Raw genomic sequence first — 25,770 nt, forward strand, 5'->3', positions numbered from 1 at the left:
CAAAACCAATTGGATATGGTGTGAGACAAACACCAGGGCTACAGGCCTGACACACTTTCACAAGAGAGCCAGCAGCCAGCAGCCCAACAGAGGGGAGGAGACCCTTCCTCAGCACCCAGAGGCTTCTTTCCACGCCCTTCCCCAGGTCCATCGACAGCCCCAGGGAGTTCCCAGAACCCACAGGCACTACCCAGGAAGCTAGTAAGTCATCAGAAACAAGGTTTAAAATGTGAGACAGACTAAGGATGGCCCAGTGTTTCATTCAAAAAAAAAATAGATCAAAATTCATATTTACCAAACGACAACCACAAGTGTTATTGCATGTTTGCCTTTCATCAGATAAAAAAACATGGCATCTGTCAGGACTGAATATTCGCAAATCATTGCATCATGCTCTACGCACAACCACCTGTGATACACGTTCCCTGATTGTGGCGCTTTATCATGAAGAACGGAAGGGAAAAAGCTAGGGAAATCAAGCCCTGGAGGTTAATTTTACTGACCCCAAAGGCAGCTCCTACAAAGGAGCACATGGATTCTCTCCTTTTAAGGAAAAGTTGAGAGGCCAAAGGACCTACAAAACTCTGGGCTAGGGAAAAGAATAAAAGGGCCACAGAAGATACAACCTACAAAGACAATCCAAGCAAAGCATTCACATTGCTACTCAGGAAGGAGGCTACAATCCAGAAGCTGGCAACTTGAGGACAAGCAGGGTGTTTGGGGAGATGGAGTCAAACCATCTCCAAAATAACCAGGCTGGAGGCATGGCTCAGGTATAGAGTGCCAGCTAAGAAAGCAAGCCTAGCAGATTTAATATTGGTGCGGGGACAGGAGGAGGGGAGAGAGACAAGAAAGAAGGAGAGAGAGCTACTAGAAAATAAAAGGCCCCCCCACCCCAAAAGAAACGCAAAGGACTGACCTGTTCTGGGTGGACTTGTACACAGCAGGGCGTCACCACCTTAAAAGGAGAAGAAACAGGTAAGCCACAGAATTGTCAGGGAAAAATTAGCTTGAGAAAGGGCAATAACTGGAAGTAACGGAATCTACACTGTTGGGAAATTCGAATATTTTTTGAGGCTTTCAGAAAGAAATCATAGGGCCTCTCAATAAGAAGGTGTATCATCATTGCAAGCAGCTAGTGGTCTCCAGGCCGTCGAAACTTCGAGTCCCACCAGCCCTTTGGCAGTGGAGCAACTGGGAAGCAGAGTTCAGAGACCATGGAGGGAATTGCAGAGTAGGGTTCAAGCTGTTCCCAGGCCACCCAAACTCACACCCCAACCCAGGCACAATGCTCTCCAGAGTAGACTGCCCTCTGCAGGTGGAACTGGGTGCAGATGACAGGTGGTTCCTGTGGCTCAACCACAGCCCTCTGACAATCAGAGGTCCTCAATAAGTGGGCTAACAAGCAGGCCGCCAGGGCTCACGCCTGTAATCCTACCAACTCAGGAGGCTGAGACCTGAGGATCACGGTTTGAAGCCAAGCCAGGCAGGAAATCCCATATGAGATTCTTATCTCCATTAAACTACCAAAAAAAAAAAAAAAAGTGCTAGAAGTGTGTTGCTCAAGTGAAAGAACTCTAGCCTTGAGCACAAAAGCTCAGGGACAGTGCCCAGGCCCCTGAGTTCAAGGCTCAGTACTGGCATTATAAAAAAGTAAAAACTAAAAAATAATAATAAAGGGTTAAAATGCAAGGGCTGGTGATGTGAAATTGTCACCAGATGCAAGCCAAGGCCCTGAGTTCAAACCCCAGCTGGGGGTTTGAGGGCAGAGGGACAGGGGTGGGAGAGGAGGCTTATTACCTACACAAGCCAAAATGGTAAGACCCACGCCTGAAACCCCAGCAAAAAAGGGCCCCATCAGGCATAATTGAGCTGATGGAGATAGAAGGCAACTTACTCTAGCTAATCTCCATGGATCTTACTTTCCTCATCTGCTGTGGGGAATAACAAGTCTCTTCCTCTGCAGGGTCTTTGTGGGGATCAAGAGAGTGGACTCCGAAGAGTTCTGACACAGAACAGGATGGCTGGGCTCACAAGAACACAAAACGCCTCCATATGTATTGGGGAGGTGGGGGGAGGGTCAGACTAGAACCTAACCGGAAACACAGCATCTGCAGGAAGGAATCCAAGCCTGGCTCTCCCACTGCTGTTCTCAAATCATTTTCTTTCTAAGATGTGGAAAGAAGAGGAGATGCCAGGGAGCTGACGAATTGTCACTGCAGTTGCGAGTGGGAGGCAGCATGACCCTGGTCCTTCCTTTGGCAATTATTTATAGCTCTCTTGCTTATCTTCCTCAATTAAGTTCCTCAAGGAATATGTGACACATAGTCATTCTTCTGTCTGGGACACATTACTCCACCAGGTTTGTGACTCATTCTAGTGGGGGGCAGTGGTCCTGGCACCCGCTCCAACTGGCTGTCACACAAGTATGCACGCGCGCACGCGCGCACACACACACACACACACACACACACACACCCCACACAAGCAGACCTGCTCTGCAGGCACACACTGCAGTTTGAAGGGAAGAAGGAATGAGTTTGTAAATAAGTGCAATGTGTGGGGGGGGGCAGTGGGGGGGAGGGTAAAGGGGACCAAGACATGTGAAAGGGTATCAATGTATGTGAATTAATGCACCTTCTATATGGCAAATATCATGTAACCCTTTTATTAATTACAATTTAAAAAAAAGAAAAATAAATAAATAAATAAGTGCAATGCAAAACCCTAATGGCTTTGGACACAGAGAGGGAGCTCAAGATAGGGCCTTAGAGGGTGGCACTGGCACTGACAAGAAGCACTGTGATTCTTCTCCCCTTAGGTTCAAAGCAGGTATCCTGGTGCCTCACCACACATGTGCCAAGCTTACAAGAAACATATAAAGAACCAGCAGAGCCCCTACCTGTGAAAGTACCCACTATCTGTATTCACTCAGTGAGATGCAGAAATGCACTTCAAGGTGCGAAAAAAACACCAAGGAAAATTAAATGCAAGAAGTCAGTCTAAAACAACCACAACCCACATGTTATAGGACTCCAATTACAAACTCTTCAAAAAGAGGCTGCACTATGGAAACATTAAAAAGATGAGCCGTTTCCAGGGGCCGGGAATGTGAGGGAAGGAACCTGACAGATAGAAAGTTGGAGCACAAGCCAGGCGCAGTGGCAGGCCTGTATTCCTAGCTACTCAGGAGGCTGAGATAGGAGGATCTCGGTTCAAAGCCAGCCCAGGCACTAAAGTTCGCGAGACTCTTATCTCCAATTAACCACTAGAAAACTGGAAGTGGCACTATGGATCAAGGAGTAGGGTGGTCGTTTTGAGCTGAAGAGCTCAGGGACAGCACCCAGGCCCAGAGTTCAAGTCCCACAACTGACAAAAAAAAAAAATTGGAGCACAAACACGTTGAAAGCTATGAAACTATTCCATTAGAACAGTCTAATGGCAGATGCATGTCCTGAACACATATAAACAAAAACGCGCGCGCGCACACGCGCGCACACACACACACACACACACACACACACACACACCATGAACAAACTCAAAACAAACCACCATGGAAAGATATTTTACATACAAGGGATGGGGGAAAGTGTTTAATTTTTTCTATTAATCTAAAACTGTCCTTAATTTTTTAAAATTAGGGGCTATGTGTTGTGTTGCTTTGGTTTTTGTAAACTCATTGCCTATGCCAGCTGTCAGTGGCCCATGTCTGTGATACTGGCTACTCAGGAGACTGAGTCCTGAGGATCACAGCTCAAAGTCAGTCTGAACAGGAAAAGTCCATGAGACCTTTATCTCCAATTAACCACCCAAAAAGCCAGGTGTAGAGCAGTAACTCAAGTGATAGAGTATTAGCTTTGATGGAGAAACAAACAAACAAACAAACAAACAAGCTAAGGGAAGGCACCCAGAAACCACTAAGATATTCAGCCCCAGGCCATATGCAACCTTCATTCCAGAAGGATCATACTGCAGGACCAGGACTACCTAGACTGAGTTGCCATTTCCATCTCACTTTTCCTCCTTTCAAATACAGAGGACCTCTGACCACAGTGACAATAGCAAAGCAGCTGTGTCATCAGTGTCCTTTGGAAGCTTTTATTGGATATTTGGATGCCACCTCCCATCCTCAATCTGACCAAAAAGGCACAGGCACGCAGCTTCTCCCAGCTACTGAACCCACAAAACACTGGGGCTATTCTCCAGCCCCTGAACTGCTCCCTGACCTACAGACCTTCCTAAAACACGGAAAGGCAGCTCGTAAAGATGGGAAGCAGGTGGTAGAACGAGGGTAACATGTTACCTGCTTGCAACATCTCCAATTCTGCCTGCGGCGGTGACTTTTCACAGGACAGCGGGAACGTCACAGGCTAGGTTACTCTAACTAACCCTCCGTGGCATGAAGATGCTGGCATCCCCTTCAGGTCTCACCCCAGCCATGAATGGACCTCAGTAGCTAGCCAGCACTGAGAGCTAGTTGGGAGGGGACACAGCTGGGCTCTACCCAGGCCACACAGACACAGTCTGGTTTTGTTTTGTTTTTTTGGGGGGGGGAGTTTTGGGGATTTTTTTGGTTAGCCATGTTGAACTTTGAGCCTCAAGGCTCAAGGATAGTACTTTGAGCCACAGTGCCACTTCTAGTCTTCTGGTGGTTCACTGGAGATAAGAGTCTCATGGACTTTCCTGCCGTGGCTGGTTCTGAACCGAGATCCCAATTCTCAGCCTTCTTAGTAGCTAGGCCTACAGGCATGAGCCACCAGTGCCCAGCTGATAAGGACAGTCTTATGGCTGTCCCATCCAGGGTCCCTGTGCTCAGTGGACCCCCCATATATGGCTCTACTGAGCACTGAGAAAGCCACATTAAAGCTCACAACTAGCCATTAACAGGTGCGGCTCCAGACATCCGATTACACCCTCAGGAAGGCGACAGCCCCTCCATGGAAGACCCAAGTCAACATCACAGACATGGGAACACAGCCATAAGCACTGCCTGCAGGCTTTTATCCTGAGTCAGAGAGGAGGGGTCATATGCAAACCCTCCAAGAGACAGACTGACTAGATTTCAGTGACTTTAGCAATTCTCCTGAAGTCCTTACAAGTCCCTGACAAGAGGAGGACTACAGTGGGGGAGGAGAGCACAGCAGCTCTAACTGGCAACTAAAGCCCAGCCTCTGGAGCACTGGATTGTGAGCCATGAGGCAGGGCATTGGGCCCTGACACTCCCTCTCCTGAGTGTAGCCAGGGCTCCTCCTCCAAGGGGCCCATGTAAGGGCCACTTTATGGCCTTCTCTCAGCTCTGTTTGGGGCCTAATCTGCGGTTACCACGGACAACCACAAACAAACAAGACTGTACCCAACCCACACCTGCCTCTGTGGGCGCCTGGATCACTCCACGTCGATAACTCTTGTCTCCCAGCCAGCAGGTCAAGGGGAGGGAGACTGAGGTCCAAGGGCCTTGGTGGGGGGAGGGGGTGAAGGGGGGCAGAGAGACTTCGTCCCACACTTGGGCATGTACACCGGGGCAGTGTCTGAACGTGAGCGTGGATATTTACAGTGGAGCAAGGCCCTGGATTTGATCTCTAGCAACGCAAGAAATAAAAGTGAATACGGAGGATTAGTGAGACCGTGTGCACGCATGTGTGTATCTATGTGTGAGTGGGGCTAAGGGTAGTTGTGAGTTCTCAACAGTGAGGAGCTGAATGCCTGTGGCTCTGAGAACAGCTGACTCTGTTTGAAATGGGTTTTTGTGTGTCTGCGCCTATATCTGCCACTCCTAACCTCAGGTGAATGGCACAGCTCCACCCCACAAGCACACTCTCCTCAACAAGGCCTGAGATCCAGAGATAGACTACCTGGCCCACTCCCTCTGGGAGATCAAAGTCCCAGGAGAGAAAGGACAATTCCATTCAAAACATACTTGGTGGACATTGTTTTCTTTCACATCAACACAATTAAACTATGAACTATGCTTTTGTTGTTGCATATTAAGTTTTACCTTGGACAAAGCCACACAAAGCTGGATGCTGGTGACTCACACCTATAATCCTAGCTACTAAGGGTTGATGTTCGAAGTCAACCTGGGCAGAAAAGTCCAGAAGACTTTTATTGCTAATTAACTAGCAAAAGGGCTGTAAATGGATGTGGTAGAGTGCTAGCCTTGGGGGGGGGAGAAGAAAGGGGAGAGTAAGGCCGTGGGTCATAGCCCCACATAAGGAGCTGAGATCTGAGGATCTGGATTCAAAGCCAGCCCAGGCACTAAAGACTCTGAGATTCTTATCTCCAATTAACCACTAGAAAACTGGAAGTAGCACTGTGGCTCCAGGGATAGAATAGTAGCCTTGAGCTGAAGAGCTCAGGGACAGTGCCCAGGCCCAAAGTTCAAGCCCCACAATCGACAAAGAAACAACAACAACACACAAAAAAAAGGTACATAGAACAAATGACATTTTTTCTGCCGGTCTCTAAAACTTACAGCTATCACACTAGCACATATATAAATAATCAAGGTAAATTTGAGTTCGGTCAACTGTTTGTGAATCATTGAAAATTCCAATCATGTTGGGTCACATAAATGAACTTTCTAGCATCCTGCGGCAATCTGAAAGGAGAACCCATGAATTCCCAGCATGTTTTCACTTGTTCCTAAACTACAATGGACGCCAGAGGGCTTGGTTCACCCACCCGCTATTTGGCCTGCTTGTTCTCCACTTTATTCAGCCCCCCCAACCCCAGCAAAGCTTTCCCCAAGCTGGCATCAAGTAGGCATATATAGGCCAATCATTTTTATGCCAGGATGGAATCACCTCAATAGCCACCTGCAGAACTGGCTTAAAAGCCTTCAATAACCACATACAGATACTGGATATGCAGCTGTACAAGAGAGCATGTGCTTCAAATATACCAAGCCCCGAGCTTGGTAAAAGCTCACAAATAAGCCAGGTCCTGCTGGCTTACACCTATAATCATAGCTACTTAGGAGGCTGAGATCTGAGGATTGAGGTTTGAAGCCAGTCAGGGCAGTCAAAGTCCATAAAATTCCTATCTCCAATAAACTACTCAGAAAAAGTCAGAAGTGGCACTGTGGCTAAAGTGGTAGAGTGCTAGCCTAGAGCAAAAAAGTTCAGGGACAGTGCCTGGGTCTGAGTTCAAGCCTCAGGACCTGTAGGAAGGGAGTGAGAAAGGAAGGAGGGTGGGAGGGAGGGGACAGGAGGGGAGGAGAGGGGTAGCAGGGAGGGAGGGAGGGAGAGAACACATAAATAAATGCACATAGTGTGAGCTGGGCACTGGTGTCTCATCCTTATCATCAGTACTCAGAAGGCCCTTCTGAGTCAAAGCTAGCTCAAGCAGAAAAGCCCAAGACTCTTATCTCCAACTGACCAGTAAAAAGCCAGAAGTAGAGATGTGGCTCAAATGATAGAATTCCAGCCTTGAGTGAGAGTGTGAGACTCTGAGTGCAAGCCCCAGTACCAGCACATAAAAACAGGCTTGAACTCACAGCCTGGGCACTGTCTCTGAGCTTATTTTGCTCAAGGCTAGCACTCTACCACTTAAAGCCATAGCACCACTTCCCACTTTTTCTTTTTAGGTTGTACTGTAATGGAACCCAAGGCTTTATACACGCTGTACAACTAAGTCACATTCCCAACCCTAATTTAATTGTTCTTAAATGTACATAGCCCTAACACAAATTCATCAATCATCATTCAGATACAAATGGGGCAGCAAAGACAGCCAGTAGCATATCTCAGCCTTTCTTTTTAAAATTATGATTTAATGAATTTTGCTTTGTTTATGTGGTAATGTGGTACCAAAGAATCAAACCCAGGACCTCATGCATGCCAGGCAAACACTCTAACACTAAGCCAGGATCCCAGCCATCTCAGCCTTTTGAGGGGGAGAAGCAATTTGATGAGTTAAGCCAAGTAAACAGACACTGCTATGCACAAGTCCTATTATGACATCAAAAATAAATAAAATTTGTAAGATAAGCTGCACAAAAGTAGGTGAGGTTCATTTGTGTTTTATCTTTATGAAGAAACTTTATGTTGAAGCCAGAATGGCTGCATTCTCCTTCCCAAATCATAAAAACAGAGAGACAGCTGGTCCTAGTGGCTCACAGCTGTAATCCTAGCTATTTAAGAGGCTGAGATCTGAAGATCATCTGAAGCCAGCCTTCAATGCCAGTCCAGGCCACAAGTATAGCCTAGTGCTAGAATGCTTGCCTAGCATGCACAAAGTCTTGAGTTCGATTCTTCTATACCACCTGCACAGAAAAAGCTGGACATAAGCCGGGCTCATGCCTATAATCTTAGCTACTCAGGAAGCTGAGATCTGAGAATAAAGGTTCAAAGCTAGCCAAGGCACAAAAAGGCCTGAGACTCTTTATCTCCAACTAACCTCTAGAATGATTGGCTTAAGGGTAGGGTGGTAGCCTTGAGCTGAAGAGCCTATGCTGAGTTCAAGCACTATGACCCACCAAAAAAAAAGAAAAGAAAAGAAAGAAAGAAAAAAAAAAGCTGGAAGTGGTGCTGTGGCTCAAGCGGTACAGTGCTAGGTTGCTAGCCTTGAGAAAGCCCAAGGACAGTGTTCAGGCACCGAGTTCAAGCTCCAGGATTGACCAAAATAAAAAAGGCAAGCTGGGCATGGTGGCTCACACCTGTAATCCCAGCTACTCAGGAGGCTGAGATCTGAGGATCAAGGTTGAAAGTCAGCCCAGGCACAAAAGGACCTGAGACTCTTCTCTCCAGTTAACCTCTAGAAAACAGGACGTAGGGCTGTGGCTCAAGGGTAGGGACATAGCCTTGAGCTGAAGAGCTCAGGGACATCACCCAGGCCCAGATCCGCTTCAAGCCCATGACTGACCAAAATAAATAAATAAATAAAAACTTTAAAAAAAAAAAAAGGCCAGTCTATAAGTCTCTTGGTCTAATTAACTAGCAAAAGGCCAAAAGTGGAGCTGTGATGCTAGAGCACCAGCTCTGAACAAAGAAGCTCAGAGACAGGCCCTAAATTCAAGCCCTAATACCCACAATCAATCAACAGATAAACAAATGCAAGCGCATATATATATGTATATATACATACATATGCATATATATACACACATGTGCACACATATGTGCCTGTATATAAATGTGTGCTTATATACATATATCTACATGTACATGTATACATGTATGTGCACATACACACACACACACATACAGTGAGAGGTCACTTGACTTCTCCTTGGCCTGGCGGAAAGTTATGCAAACTGCAGTGTTGTCTGAGCCCAGGTCCCACAGGGCAATGGTGCTGGGGGTCTCCATTCCCATCTATACACAGAGCAGCTGTGTATATAACTTAGGTTATATCATATTATTATATTATATTATATTACTGAACAATGAAACAGCATGATGTCCTTGTTTGCTCAGTATGACAGACTGGAAAAAGATAAGCTACTTAACTATCCTCATTTCCATGGTTATTGTTTATTACAAATGGGGGGGAGGGGAATGAAGTAATGTTAAGATGAAAGTCACACCTTCCTCTAAGGCTGTCACTAAGGGAGGGGTCATCTTTGCCTGAGTAAAACCCCCAAGTCCCAGGCTGGGCACTTGAGTAGCAAGAATTATGCTTTTTTGGTTTTTGCTTTGTTTTGTTTTGCTAGCCCTGACTTGAACTCGGGGCCTGGGCACTGTCCTTGAGTTTTCTCAAGGCTAGCACTCTACCACAGCACTACTTCTGACTCTTTCTGTGTTATGTGGTATTCAGGAATCAAACCCAGGGCTTCACACATGCTAGGCAAACACTATACCACTAGGCCACACTCCCAGCCCTGAGAAATGGGAAATTTATCTCCTTATAGACTTAATAGACAATCCTTAAGCCTGAGGCCAGGCATGGGTGGGCAGAGTGGGTTGCTCTCTCCTGGCTTGTGGATGAAGGCATTCCCTGTCCTCAGGGGTCATCTCCCTGCTCATGTCTCTCTTAATCTCTTCTTACAATGATACCAGTCAAATCCAGCCATAATGACTTCATCTTACCTTAATCACTTTTTTTGACGAAGACCCTGCACACACAGTCAGAGCCTCAAATAAACAAGGTTTGGGGCCTCTAACAATAACCAAAGATCTAACAGGTCAAGAAGGCTGGCAGGGGCTGAATCCCTGGCAAGCATCAGGGCGTAGGCAGTCTGTTTCCCAGTTCAAGGCTGTGTCTAAAGCATTTGTTGGGTGGAGGATCTCTCTAAGGGTAGGGAGGCCCCCCACTGTCCTGCTCAGGGTCAGGCTTTCATCCAGACCCCAGAGATAAGAGGAATGTATACAAAGAAAGAGAGCACAAAATAAGGGCTTTGGAGATTTTATTAACTTGCCTTGCTTCCTTCAAGAGCTCTCCCTAACTTTGCTTCGGGGGTCCTCTTTGTCAGGCTTGACCCTGGGATCTCTAATTAGGTTCACATTCCTCAGGAAGCCCTGTTACCCCACCAGGCGTCAAGGCCCAATTTAGTCACTCTAATCCCCATGAGAAACAATGTTCCTCAAAGGCAATTAACCTTCCCAGACTGCCAACCACAAGTGGGAAAGCGGGAATAGTGGAATCAAGCCTTTGTAATTTCCTTGTGAAACTCATGCTTTTGACACTGTGAAATAACTTTAAAAAATAAAATAAAAATCCCACCATTCCAAACTAAGTTGGCCAATCGCAGCATTCCCTGTCCCAGGCCTGCCAATCCTGTCATTCACCACTCCAGGCCTGCTATCCCAGCATTCTCAGCCCCACACTCACTTCTCTTCACCAGCTCAGGACCCTGATACAGGTGAGCTCTGCGATGTTAATCACTTTCGGGGAAAAGAATGTGTGCCGATCAGTTGATCCATCTGGAACCTTCTTTTTCCAACTCAGACCGTTGCTCCCATTTTCCAAAGTGAGGCAACAGCCCTTGGGGACAGGCCTAAGTCTTTCCTGACTTTGAGCCAACAAAACACTGCCAGTAGGGAAAGCATAAAATTAAAACCCAGCCATTAACATTCAAGAGGCTGAGATCTGAGAATGTAGTTCAAAGCCAGTCAGGGTAGTTAAGTCCATGAGACTCTACCTCCAATTAACCAACAAAAAACAATAAGCCCTGGGTTCGATTCCTTGGTTCCCCATACATAAAAAGAAGCTGAAAGTGGTGCTATGGTTCAAGTGGTACAGCACTAGCCTTGGGAAAGCTAAAGAACAGAACCTTGGTTCCGAGTTCAAGTTACACACACACACACACACACACATACACACGCGCACGCACACTCAAAATGTATTGCTGCATGCATTACATTCCCAATATTTTTCCCAGATCAGAAACAGAACTGAGCATATGCTGCAAACAAAACTTCAGCATGCAAGTGTTGGGAATTCTCAAAGGGGCTGGAAAATTTTCCTTTGATTCTCCTGTGCCAACTGGCACTGGAGTGTGTCTCAGAGCCAGAGGAGACAGGAAATCCAGTGACCTGCTGGACACTCAGCATATGGTTCAAAAAGCTGAGGTATCTTGAGAGGGAAGGTCTATCCAAAAGATAGAGCTGAATGTGGTAGTGCATGCTTGTAATCCCAGCTACTGGGGTATTGAGAGGTCAGCTCAGGCAACATTAGCAATACAGTATCTCAATAAAAGGAAAGGTAAGGGCTGGGAGAGATATCAATCAAGTAGTAGAGCTCTTGTTTAGCATGGGTAAGGTTCTGGGTTCAATCCCAAGTAGGAGAAGGGAAAGAGGAAGGAAAGAGAAGTATGGGGAGAGGGAAAGGGGCATAACCCCCACCATTAGTTAAGACCAGAGTCAGGGTCTATAAGATCTTAGGACAATATTTAATAGATTCTCATATCTTATCTTTCTAAAACAAAACAAAACAAAGAACCCAAAGATTGCACAATGAGGGATGAATGCTAATAGCTTTCTAAAGAATGAGGGGGGGAGCCACAAATCCCACTTGCCTTAAGTCTTTTTAAAAGCCTTTTCTTTGGGTGAGGGTGTAGAGCACTAAGTAACTACATCAAGTAACTACATCAGAATGATTGACTCTATTTCTACAAGGAAGATGCAGCTCTCAAAACTCATTATCATAGACTGCAAATGTGACTTAGAGGTCGAGTGCTAGCCTAGCACGCATGAGGCCCTGGATTCCCTTCCTCAGTGCCACATAAACAAAAAAGACCAGAAATGGTGCTGTAGCTCAAGTGATAGAGTGCTAGCCTTGAGCAAAAGAAACCCAGGGACAGCAGCTGGTCCTGGGTTCAAGCCCCAGGATGGCAAAAACAAACAAACAAAACAGTGGCTCACATCTGTAATTTTAGCTACTAAAGGGGCTAACACCTAAATCATGGTTCAAAGCCACCTAATTAACTGCTAGAAAGCCAGAAACGGTGCTGTGGTTAAAAGAGCTCAGGGACAGCACACAGGCACGGAGTTCAAGCTCCAGAACCTGCACTCAAAAAAAAAAAAGTGGTGTCACATAGTGTCTCTCTGACTCATCTTTGCCACTTCCCACCTATTCCTCCCTGTTGAATATGGACATGCTCCAGGTTTGCCTGCTGACCTTTTGTAAAAAACTGAACACAATAGAACTTCAGAAGCTGGGCCCTAGAATGCTTGGGAGGTGTTGGGGCGGGGGTGCGGGGGGAGAGGTACAGGCACAGCTGCTGCTTTTGCCTGAGGGATCCATAAAGGATCAGTAAATCCAGCTACCATGATGAAGGAAAGCTCGGTGCCCATGTAAGAAGCACAGAGACATTCACCAATCACTGCCAGCTGGTAGAAATGGGAGAGAGGGCCCTTGGAATCGTATGCCCACCTCTACTCTCCCCTCCCTGGATTATCCTCCTTATGCCTCATCTCACACACACTACATGCCCAGACATCTCTGCCCTGGGGGAGACAGGGACAGGTGCCGCTGTTACCTCTCAATTTATATGAGTCCTAAATAAGCAGGACTGTGCTGAGGACCATGGGAAGGGAAACACAAATGGCTGCTCACAGTCCCAAAGCTAAAGAAATCATGTGGAAAAGCCATGATTCCAAACCTGTGAGTTTTTCTCCTCCTTCTCAATACCAAGAAAAGTTGAAGGAGGTGATAACTTTTTCAATAAAGCACTGTTTTATTTTTCCCTGGAAGCGATAAGAGTAACAGACATAATTTTCTCCATGGAGCACTTGTGTAGTTCCTGCCACAGTAGCTTCACACTCAGAAACTGTGGCTTCCCATCACAGGGCTTCGGACAGAAGCTATGAAGCCTCAGGCTGAAGCTTGGCCAACAGGTGCTCTGAGAAAGCAGCAACCACTGAGATTAGGGCAAAGAACAATGGAATCAGACATTTCTGGGTCCCTGACTTCCAAGTCATCTTATTAATTGTTTTTAAGTGGCATAATTCAGGATCTCAGGCTCTTCCTTTAAGGCTTTTTCTGCTCAAGGATGATCCTATAACCCTGGAGCCACAGCTCCACTTTCAGTATTTTGCTTATAAATTGGTGATTAGAGTCTCCTGGACTTTTCTGTCTGGGTTGGCTTTAAACTCCAATCCTCACATCTCAGCCTCCTGAGGAGCTGGAATTACAGGCATGAGCCACAAGCACCTGGCACACTGGTCTTCTAAAGGCAGGACAGAGGCAGAGACCAGTGTGCCCTTGCTTATAAGGAAATCACATTTTTATAAACACCAGACCATGAAGGTGATGGTGAACAAAGCAGTTATCCGGGCTACATCATCAATGGGCCAGAATCAGTGCAGTCCTTCCTGAGACAGGCTACAGCCATGCCAAGTGGTACAAATGCAGGATTCTGGGGAGGGATGGGCAGGCAGGCAGACAGGCAGGCAGGGAGGCAGGCAGGCAGGCAGGCAGGCAGGCAGACAGACAGACAGACAGACAGACAGATGGGACGCTGGAGGACCAAGGTAGGAGGATACTGGAAGGAAAACATGGAGGAGGCTGGCAAATGAAGGGACAAACAGGTGCAGATTTGTTCCAAGGATGTACTGAAGCATACCTTATTTTCTGGCACATAGTCCACAGATTGCCAAGCGAGAACTTAGCATACGTGAAAAGGCAGGATCTTCTCAGTATAGTATTGACTTAAAGCTAATGTGTAATCCACGCAGATGATTATGTAGCCACCCATGGCTGCACGACGGAGATGCGTTCTGAGAATTGCAGGCTGTCCGCTTGGTCACTGTGGGAACATCAGACAGTGTGCTCCCACAACTCACGTCACCATCACAGGCAGGGTGCTCCAACAAATCAGAGTCACCACGTCACCACCATGTGATGCCACCTTGCAGCCACCGTCACAGATGCAGTCACTGCGTGGGGTGATGGCTGTCACCCCCTCTGGACACTTGTTGGGGTGGGGTTAGTAAATCCTATGCAAACACAGCTTCGACCCAAGCCATCCTAAAGAACAAATATGTGACCACGAAGTGACATTTACATTGTTAACTACACAAGATGACATGCTCCTGCCAGTCTGGCCACAAGCTTTCAAGGACTGTAAGAAACCTGTGCTTCTTGCTGGGTGGCGGTGGCTCACACCTACAATCCTAGCTACTCAGGAGGCTGAGATCTGAGAGGCACATTTCAAAACCAGACTGGGCACAAAAGTCCTTGAGACTTTCATCACCAATTAACCACCAGAATGTGGTACTGTGGCTCAAAGTGGTAGTGCACTAGCTTTGAGCTGAAGAGTTCAGGGACAGTGCCCAGGCCCACAGCTCAAGGTCCATGACCGACCAAAAAAGAAGAAAAAAAAAGAAAAGAAAAAAAAAGGAACCTATGCTCCTCAGAACAAAGATGCTTGAAGCCAGCCGCAGTTACGTCCTGGAACAGAAGCTGTAACATATGCTAGACCATACCTTAAGCTGAAAATGCTTTAAGCAAGCAATTGCACATTACTTTGAAATCCACCCAAAAAGCTAACAAGAATCTACCTATCTATCCATCCAGGTATTTATATGCACTCCAGCTTAGCTAACACAGACATCTTAGATGGAAATAAAAAAATATCTTCCCCAAATCTGCTGTTTCTCATATTTCCTTTTTATGCCAGTACTGGAGGCTTGAACTCAGGGCCACGGCACAATCCCTAAGCTTCTTTTTGCTTAAGGCTAGCCCTCTACCACTGGGGACATAGCACCACTTCTGGCTTTTTCTGTATATCTGGTACTGAGGAATTGAACCTAGGACGTCATACATGTTAGGCAAGCACTCTACCACTGAACCACATTCCCACCTTCCTACTTCTTCCATCTCTTGTGTCAATGAGTCAACCAATGGCGAGAAAACAGCCAAGTCACTCAAGCCACTTGACTCAAGCTGTTCACATATTCAAACAGATACACCCAGCATTCCAGGGAGCGAAACACTTGGGATTTCTAAATGTGTACATAAGTTTATATAGAACATTGCACTTCCCCGGAATTTACACAATATTATACCAATCCATAGTTGAGAAAGGGACTATTTTGTTTTTGCAGAGATGATAATGGAACTCAGGACCTTGTCAGGCAAGTGCTCTTCCACTGAACTAAATCCCCAATCCCCCAAAAGGGTGTGTGTGTGTGTGTGTACATTCATACATCTATATTATAGGAGAGGACTGTCACTCTCACACATACAAGAGTATCGATTTAGGCTGTCTTGACAAAACAGCTTAGCCTGGGAGTCTAAGTTCTAAGTAGGTAATATCTAGAGGATGAAGGTCCTGAGATCAAGCCACCAGCATATGTGGTACCAGTTGGGAACCTGTGTTCTGATTCACACATGGTGCCTTCTCACTGTCTTTTCATGATATAAATGGTAGGCAAGGAAACTGGCTGGGGTCTTTTTTAGGAGGGCATTAATCCCATTCATGTAGTCCCTAGCCACCTGACCTAAGCACCTCCCAGAGGCCCTGCCTCCTAATCACCAACACTTTGGAGATTGGGTTTCAAAATATGAACTTGAGCCAACGGCACTAGGAGCTCAAGTTTGTAATCTCAGCTACTCAGGATGCTGACATCTAAAGATCAAGGTTCAGAGCGAGCACAGAGAGACAAATATAAGAGACCCTTCTCTCAAATCAACAACGAAAATAAATCAGAAGTGGAGATGGGGCTCAAATGGCAGCTCACTAGCTTTGAATGAAAAAGCTGAGAGTCAGTGCTCAGACACTGAATTCACCCAGTGTGTGTGCATACATGCACACACACACACACAAAAATTCAAAGATATGCAGAACATTCAGAGCAGAGTAGATGAGTTGAACAACCTTCAGCCAAAATGCACCAAGGAGATCAAATCTCAAGTCCTGCCTCTAGCTGCCCACTGAGCCCATAGCCTGCCCTGAGCAACAGATTTCCCAGTGGCTAATGATCCCATCATGAACCCATCCTCAGTCCATCAGGGCTTCTAAGTGCTGAGCTCCCATCAGCTTACTCAATGCTCTTTGCAAAACAATCTCTCAAAGTCCTCAGCATTACCAGAGCCTGAAGGTCTGGACAGGAGCCTGTGCCCATGGGCTTGGCAGAACCCACTGTGGTTATATCGTGGTCATCAAGTCTACCACAGCAGCCACATGCCCCAGGGATGTGGGCAGCCCTCCCAGGACACCGAATGACACATGCAGAGCACATATCATCACCTGGGCCACAGCAGGTAGCACTGGTCCAAAGAAATACCCTAATCTGTTTGGCAGCAGAGGCTCCTTCCTGTATTCTTAGCTACTTAGGAGGCTGAGATCTGAGAATCAAGATTCAAAGGCAGGCAGGAAAGTCCATGACATTATTATCGCCAATTAATCAGGAAAAAAAAAAAAGAATGAATTTGGAAATATGACTCAGATGGTAAAATACCAACCTTGAGTGAAAAAGAAGCTCAGACCCTAAGCTCAGACCCAGAACTAGCACAAAAGACAAACAAAAAGACCCAAGTGTCAAACGGGCATGGTGGCTCATGCCTGTAATCCTGGCTATTCAGGAGGGTGAGGTCTGAGGATCAAGGCTGCCTGGGTACTAAAGGACCTGAAACTCTTATCTCCAATTAACCTCAAGAAAACAGCAAGTGGGGCTTGGCTCAAGGGTAGGGAGGCAGCCTTGAGCTGAAAAGCTCAGGGACACTGCCCAGGCCGAGTTCAAGCCCCATGAGCCACCAAAATATATATATGTCTATAGTGTTCGATTAGGGGACCTTTCTGGTAGCCCATACACCACAAAGCGCCATAAAGAGCCCAAAAGCCAAATGTGATTTATAATACACAGTGTAGCAATGTGAACAGGAAAAAAACCTTCCAATGGTAGTGAGGCTGTACTGCCTGCAGGCCATGAAGCCCCACCCCACCACATCTGAGCCATGAGAATTCACAGCCTTCACATCCCCAACAAGGACGGCATTATCGTTTTGGAATGAGAAGGTGCTTTGTTACTACTGGTGACATTTTCTCCTGCTATTCAATGCCATGTTATTAAAAAAAAATGCAGATACATTTCTTCCTGGCAAGAGCTGATAGGAGTAAAAGCTGATCTAACCAATTGCTGTTAGAAATACCATCATCAGTGATACTTTTGCAATATTCTTTGAACCCAAGAAATCAACATCTCCCTCCCCTCACCCCCTAAGCTTCCAGAAATGGAAAAAACAAGGGGGCAGGCTCATTTCTGCAGCTCAGCCAGAGGAGGCAGGGAGGCGACAGGACAAGCACTGGAGCCCATCTCTCCTACCCACACCAGTGACAGGATTGGTGGTCAAGAGAAGCCTCGGGGGTGAGGGGAACATTTGTGTCCTGTGACAGGGAGGAACCTCTTTCAAATGTGAACCACATCATCCCCTAGAGGAAACCAGAAGCCATCTGTGACCCGAAGACCTAAAGAAAGCCCCAGGATCAGACTTCAGTGCCTCCTCCACTGGGTATGCATGCCCCTGCCAGGAGAAGGAAGTCTTCTCCAGAGAGAGGGGAAAGCAGGGGACTGGAAATGTGGCTTAGTGGTAGAGTGCTTGCCTGGCATGCATGAAAAGCCCTAGCTTGATTCCTTAGTATCACATAAACAGAAAAAGCCAGAAGTGGTGCTGGGCCCGAATGGTAGAGTGCTAGCTTACCACCATCACAGTGCGCCATGGGAATTCTGGGAAAGGGAGGTACAGGGTGGAGGGGGCAGGGACCGGGGCTGTGGGTTTGGGGCCAGGTAGCAATTGCACCAACAGCCCGGGGCCATTGCTTTCTGCTTCTGTCCGTTCTGAAACTTGATTGACATTTCCAAAGAAAACTTATTTCTCAGACACATGGGCTTGTGTGTGCATAGCTGCATGTGTACATGTGTGTAAGCACGTGTGCGCATGCCTATGTATGAATGTATGTGCATGCAAGCACGCGTGTGCACATGCTATACTCACCATGGTGAGTGAAGGATACATGGCCTCTCTCGTCCTCATATGGAAAGCACTAGCTAGTCATAGCACCATGAAATCTGGTTCTAGCACAATCTTCAGCTCCGAAACTGAAGATAAGCTAGGAGCCTGGAGGGATGACCACCCACGAGCTTTCTAACAGGACCAAAATCTCATCTCCCCAGATTTTACAGCTGCAGTACCCTGCCAGAACCCCAGAGACAGCTGGTAATAGGTGTGATGCACTGAAGCCCCCATAATACAGCCAGAAACCCAAAGGTGCAGACATTAAAACAGGAAAGAAACTTCAAACTCCTCCCTGAACACTCCCTACCACAAATTCAACAAAGCACAGCCAGGCCACAGCCATTGAGGGCCTGTCAAAAATGTTCTCTCTCTCTTAAGGATGTGCAAAATCAGCCTAACCAGGCCAGGAATAGTGGCTCACGCCTGTAATTCTAGTTACTCAGGAAGCTGAAACCTAAGGATCACAGTTCAAAGCCAGCCCAGGTACCAAAGTCCATGAGACTCTTATCTCCAATTAACCACCAGAAAACCAGAAGTGGCGCTGTAGCTCAAGTGGTAAGAGCTCAGAGACAATACCCAGGATCAGTGTTCAAGTCCCGTAACCGACAAAAAGAAAAGGAAAAAAAAAAATCAGCCTAAACAGCCTTATGCCAGGGTTCCAGGACCTTTGTGGCAGCTAAAATTCCCAACCCTTCTGTATACAACTATCTTCAAAGCAAGGCCTCCCAGCCAAGCGTGGGCCCTGACCCCCTCCCCGCCCCCATCCATGGAACAGGTGCCAATGCAAGGAGAAAGCAGGGATCGTCTGTCACTGAGAAAGAGCTGGTGGTGGCACAGCCAGGAGAAAATTACTATAAATTCTTATCTGAAATCAAATTCTTAAGAATTATTTTCTATAACCCAATACATGGGTTACAAACATCTTCAGTTTATTCTTAAGATGAAAAGTATACACTGCATACTGAGAAAGCCAGTATCCACCAGCGGTCTCTTTTTCCTAACAATTCTCTTTCTGTGGCAGGGATCCAAAGAGCCCCTTCCCCCACCTCCTCCACATATCACCCAGCCAAGGCCAGCTTGACAGCAAGAAGTCCCATGGGAAAGCCACATACTGCTTACCTGGCCTTCACATTTCTTGTGGCAGGAATATTTGCAGGCTGGGGGGGAAAAAGAGGAGAACATGAATGTATGTCAAGCAGTCTCAGCAGTAACATCCAACCTCTCCGAAATCACTTGCTTCTTCAAAAAGTCCAAAAGAGGGGCTGAGAGTGTGGCCTAGTAATATTGCTTTCCTAGCATACACAGACAAAGCCAGAAGTGATGCTGTGGCTCAAGTAGTAGAGCTCTAGCCTTGAGAAAGCTCAAGGACAGTACCGAGGCCCTGAGGTCAACCCCAGGACTGGCAAAAAAAAAAAAAAAAAAAGTCCAAAAGGAGCTGGGCGCTGCTGACCCCCATCTGTATGTAATACTAGCTCTTCATGTGGCTAAGATCTGATGATCAAGGTTCAAAGCCAGCCCAAGCAGCAAAGTCCATGAGACTCTTATCCCCAATTAACCACCAAAAAGCCAAAAAGGAAGCTGCAAGTGACTCAAAGTGAGAGAGTGCTAGCTTTGAGTGAGAAAGCTCTAAGAGACAGCACTCAGACTCCAAGTTCAAGCCTTAGTCCCAGCAACACAGTTTAGTTTTTTTTTTAAGTCCAAGAGAAACATTAAAAGTTTCATGTCTCCCTCTCCCTTCCTGAGCACAGTTGTGCCATTAGGATACGAGGCAGAGTTGGAACTGGAGGTGACTAAGGACACAGAATTTGAGGGGAAAAGGGGTTTCAGAACTAGAGGTCTATCCGAGCATCACAGCATGAATGAGCTAGAACCACTCTCCATAGGCACTCTCAATTGGCTCAAATGTAAAATTTGTCATAAACTGATCCTGTTTGTCAAAGGAATATGTCAAAGCAGGGTGGACCTCTAAAGAGGAAAAGGCAGTAAGGTTAGGTAATAAAAAAGCATTCTTACATGCCTACAAATGATAGCCCATTCCAAGAAGAAAGACCAGAGAGGAAAGACAATGCCCACTAAATGTCCCCGCTGCAGGCTTTACAGGAGTGAGCAGGTCATGCATTTGATTTCTACACTGTACTGCTTCCGGACTAGCTAAGAAGGGGCTGTCAGAATAAATTCATGTCTAAATTCCTGCAAGGGAATCCTTCCACAGGGGTCATTGTGCAAACTGAGCTAGTTCTGTGTCATGGGAGACTCTAACAATGCAGAGGTGGGGGCTGGAACCAATGAGATTTCACAGGCCCCTCCCTCTGCCCCAGAGACCATAGCTGTGCCCCCCAAAGGCATAAAGCAGCCACCATGGGGTGCCAGAGCAGGTCCTGCCCCAGCTGAGGGCTGAGGGCAGGAGAGGGGACACAAGGGAAAAAAACAACTGCATAAGAAAACCCACCACAGTTGCTTATGAGAGCCCCGAAGGGAGGGTGTGTATCTTCCCTCACTTCTACCAACTGGTAGACCAGCAGGAACACCTGACTGGGACTTCCTATTTGGACTCTGTGTACAGGTTCCAGGACCTCTATTTCCTCTCACCAGTTACGGTGGCGTTGGGCATGGGTGGCTCACACCTGTAATCCCAGCTACTCAAGAGGCTGAGACTGAAGGATGGAAGTTCAAAGCAAGCCCAAGCAGAAAAATTCACAAGACTCCTATCTCCAATTAACCACAAACAGTCAAAAGTAGAATTGTGGCTCAAATGGTAGAGCACCAGCCTTGAGCATCAAAGCTATGGGATAGAACACAGGCCCTGAGTTCAAAAAATGGGAGTTTGGGGCAGGGAGTTTGGCCTAGTGACAGAGTGCTTGCCTAGCATGCAGGAAGACCCGGATTCGATTCCTCAGTACCACATATGTAGAAAAAAGCCAGATGTGGTGCTGAGGCTCAAGTGGTAGAGCTCTAGCCTTGAGAAAGTCCAAGGACAGTGCTCAGGTCCTGAGCTCAAGCCCAGGACTGGCAAAAAATATATATATAGTTTGGTTGAGAGGGGAAGCCCTGGAATTCAGGAATCTTTCCTCTGAGTCCTGACATTCTCTCCGTCTTAGATGGATGAAGTCACAAAAAGCTCTTACAGGGTTGAATGAGGATAAAACAGATTAAATGTGCCCAGAGTCTGAGAGTTAGGGCACAGTAGTTGCTACTTAGAAAATTTTTATCTTTGCAAGATCTGATTTTTCAACACTCTGTCTCTGTCTCTCTCACTACTTCAGAGAACTGTTAGATCATACACCCAGGCAAATATTTAGTCCTTGTTCTCTCGCATGAATAATACACAAAGATGGCCAGTGGCTTGAGAATCAAAATAGCCTTCCATTGAGGGGGGGGGAAAAGGGATGGGGGCGGAATTTCCATAATATTAAAACCCAGACACAGCCGTTCTGGCAAGAGAATGGCAGGAAGCCCCCAAATCAGTGAGAAACAGAGGTGCAAGTGGTGAATCCTATAACTGCAGCCCCCAGTTTCAAGTACCAGTCTTGGAGATAGCTCCCACAATTCCTGAGTGATGGTTGGCCTGCAAGACACTGAAGCCTGGGACAGGGACGGGATCGATGAGGGGAGATGTAGGCCAGGCTCCCTAGCTCCAGCCGGAACAGAGTCTTCAGATGACCCTGAGCCAGAACTGACCCCTAATTCCTGAACTACAGAACAGGTTGGAATTAACAGATGCTCCGGTTTTGTATGAAGGTATTAACATGTGGGGTAAATTGTAATACACTGCGGCAGACAGCACAATAGATCAGCTCAGTACAAAATGAGCTGGCTAGTAAGCCATATCCACAATGCATAGCCTACTCTGCCTTGCAGGAGGCCACCTGCCAGGGGGAGGGAGGGGCAAAATCATGAAATTCACTAAGTACAGGAGTACAGACAGAGTTTATGCCTTCTAGAGACTAACTTCCTAGTGGTAGAATGCTTGCCTAACATGCACAAAGCCCTGGGTTGGATTCCCTGGTAACATACACAGAAAAAGCCAAAAGCACCTGTGTGCTGTTCCTGAGCTCTTCAGCTCAAGGTTATCACCCTACCCCTTGAACCACAGTGCCACTTCCGGTTTTCTAGTGGTTAAATGGAAATAAGAGTCTCATTGACTTTAGTGCCCAGGTTGGCTTTGAACCACAATCCTCAGATCTCAGCCTCTTGAATAGCAAGGATTATAGGTATGAGCTACTGCACCCTGCTCTTACAGGTAATTTTTTTTTATTATATAGATTGATATGTATCTATGACATATAAACCCTCACAGCTTAATTTTAATTATCTTCTAAAATCTATGTGCCAGTGATTGCAAACAGAGATACCCTTCTTGAATACTTGTTTGTTAAACATGGCATTTGAAATATGATGTAAAAATCAGTATATTAAACTGGGAGAGAATAAAGGAAGAGTGACAGAGTGACATTGTCCAAAAAGAAATGTACTCTTTATCTAACTTATATAACTGTCACCCCTTATATATCACCTTTATAATAAAAAATTTGAAAAATTATATTAAAAATGAAATGTACATTCAATGACTGTATACACTGAAGTTTGTGCAGTATATTAGTTTATTATGAGAAAATAATCTAGCTCATATATAGATGTAGTGTTCCTTAACCAAAGGCTTGTAATTAAAATGTTTCAGATGTCAGCTTTTCTAATTATGGAAGGTTGACACAAATTTCGCTGATTAACTGTCCTTAATCCAGAAGGCTAAAATCTGGAACACTCCAATATGGGAAATTTGCAGATTCCTATCTGATTAGAGATTCTCAGATTTGAAATGATCAATATATATGACCCTTTCATTAGAAAGAGAGGTAGGCACAGTGCCTCACAGCCTGTAATCCTAGCTACTCAGCAGGCCGAGAACTAAGGGCTACTTTTCAAAGCCATCCAGGCAGGAAAGTTCATGGGACGCCTATCTCCAATTAACTACAAAAGGTCGGAAGTAGAGCTATGGGTCAAGTGGTAAAGTACCAGCCTTGAGCAAAAAATAATAATAATAATAATAATAATAATAATAATAATAACAATGCAAGAGCTCCTGTGTTCAAGCTCCAGTACCAGCACATACATGTGCACACACACTCCTGGGGAGAAGCATGGCGTCAATTGTTAAAGAGCACCTGCCTTGCAAGGGCAAGGCCCTGAATTCATATCCCAGTATTGCCAAGCAAGCACAAACCTACACTAAATTAAAAAGTAGGCAGATCCAAAACAAACCAGACCTTACAACATCTGAATGATGCGTAACAAACACAACGTAGAAAGTGAGACAAAAAGCAAATGGCTGTCGAGGGCCGGGAGTTTGGCCTAGTGGCAGAGTGCTTGCCTAGCCTGCACCAAGACTCAGGTTCAATTCCTCAGTACCGCATACATCAAAAAAAAAAAAAAAGCTGGAAGTGGTGCTGAGGCTCAAGTGGTAGAGTGCTGGTCTGGAGGAAAGCCCAAGAACAGTGCTCAGGCGCTGAGCTCAAGCCCTAGGACTGGCAAAAAAAAAAAAAAAAGGAAATGACTGTAATACATAAGGTAGAAAGATAAGAAATGTCTTAAATTATTAAAGATACATATTATCAGAAATTGTCAGAATGTGCCCAATATAGCATTTTTTCAGTGAGTCCTTTTTTTAAAAAAAAATGTTTTAGCATTAATGATTCAAAGGAAAATTCACTGTGACATGTCCAACTCACTACTTGCCTACAAATAATCTCTGCAGAGTACTGGTAGCTCACACTTGTAATCCTCAGGAGGCTGAGATCTGAAGATCCTGGCTAAAAGCTAGCTAGGACAGCAAAGTCCTTGAGACTCTTATCTCCCATTAACTACCAGAAAACCACAAGTGGAGCTGTGGCTCAAAGTGGTAGAGCACTCAGGGACAGTACCTAAGCCCTGAGTTCAAATCCCATGACTGACAATATACATGTATCAACAGGTTCCTCACGTAATATTAAGAGATTTAGCATCCCTGCCACTTAGAAATCACGATGGAAAAAAAAAAAGTCACCTGATTTTCCCACAAGCAAAGGCCAGTCTATTCAAGTAAAAAGAACTGAGATCATATAATGACCAAATAAATAAAAACATACCACTTTCCATCCAACTATTTGCAAAAGTGAGGCGCTGAGAAGTCTTGAGTGTAAGGGCTGAGTGTAGGCAGCAATCACAGAATTCACCTGGAGAAATCTGTTCCTAGTCCAGGCCAGCCCAGCCTCTGGTGTCTGTACAGAGGGCCATCTTCTTGGGGGTGTTTCTGACTCTACAGCCTGCAGAACACATCTGCCTGCCCACTGGGCTCTACAGCTGAAGCACTCACTGAAGGCTTCATATCAGCCCCCTCACCAGAGCGAAGCTACCAAAGAAAGCCATGTTTAAGAATCCTGGCTCCCCCCAGCCTCTGTCAGCATCACAGCTGCCTGGCTCCAAAAGGCCCCAACATTGTTAGATGTTGTCTTGGAATTGGCTATTCTTCAAAATGTCTCTGCAAGCCTTTGGAATCCTGGCTGGGGCCTGATGAGGTTGTTAGAATCTTTTATACAGCACTCTATACATATTTACCTAGTGAGAAGTGAGCCCCAGAGCAAGCCAACCTTGGCTTCTCACGTTCTGAAGCATCCATGGGTCCTGGGAATGCTGTGGGCTGTGTCCACAGCCCCTTCACCTCAACCCAGCTCTGCTGCTGCCCCTTCTAGAAATGAGCCAGAGAAAGGACATACGGGATGGGTCTACAAAATGGCTATGCATGTCCTATCTGAGTAACATGTACACACAGACCAGCAGGCAAATGCACAAGACACAGAGATACAGTGTAAAGACACTGCACTCTGAATTATGTCTTGTTTTCCTTTGGTGACATAGTGTATTAAGAAAAACAGATCTTAGAGATGAAGTATTTCAGCCTAAAGACAGTAATAATTGAAACCCTGAGGAACAGAAACAGGATCCTACAGGGCAGGCCTCAGCTTCCTGGGAAATAAGCCAGTATTTGATCAATGGGCTCCTGCCTTTACCCCCCACAGTGCCTGCCTGGACCCAGATTCCAGCTCAATAAGCAGCTGGCTTTGCTGTTATAGACTGACATGGAAATCACCATGGCCAAGGAGGAAGTAGGCCGAGCTTGCAGTGAAGATGATTTCCTGTGAAGACACACAAATCAAACCCCACCTATTCACATGGCATGGTCTGCTTCTGCGGGTCTTTTTCCCTCCAAGTGTCACCAGCTGTGACAGTTCTGTCCTACAGCTCCTATCCCCATAATACCAGCCCAGTTCTAGTGTTGTCCTGGATGTCCCCAGAGGCCTATTCGTGAGAGCCCATGACAACTCAGGAACCGTG

The 25,770-nt window shown here is 46.1% G+C and overlaps 1 protein-coding gene across 4 annotated transcripts in view; it reads right to left on the reverse strand.

Moving 5' to 3' along the window:
* The window catches only part of Tns3 (tensin 3), a 208,695-nt gene that overhangs the window by 136,675 nt on the left and 46,250 nt on the right, over positions 1–25,770 (reverse strand). For all 4 annotated transcript variants that reach the window (XM_090332534.1, XM_090332532.1, XM_090332533.1 and 1 more), the window contains exons 3-4: positions 19,522–19,559; positions 920–958 (exon numbers count right to left, since the gene is read on the reverse strand). Coding sequence is in view for 1 of the 4 variants with exons in the window: in XM_090332530.1 (XP_090188656.1) it covers positions 920–958; positions 19,522–19,559 (77 nt within the window). In the remaining 3 variants the exon portion in view is untranslated. The remainder of the gene's footprint in view (positions 1–919; positions 959–19,521; positions 19,560–25,770) is intronic.

This window comes from Megascapheus bottae, chromosome 5 (genome assembly GCF_031878675.1).
Source record: "Megascapheus bottae isolate mThoBot1 chromosome 5, mThoBot2.hap1, whole genome shotgun sequence".
NCBI lineage: Eukaryota > Metazoa > Chordata > Mammalia > Rodentia > Geomyidae > Megascapheus > Megascapheus bottae.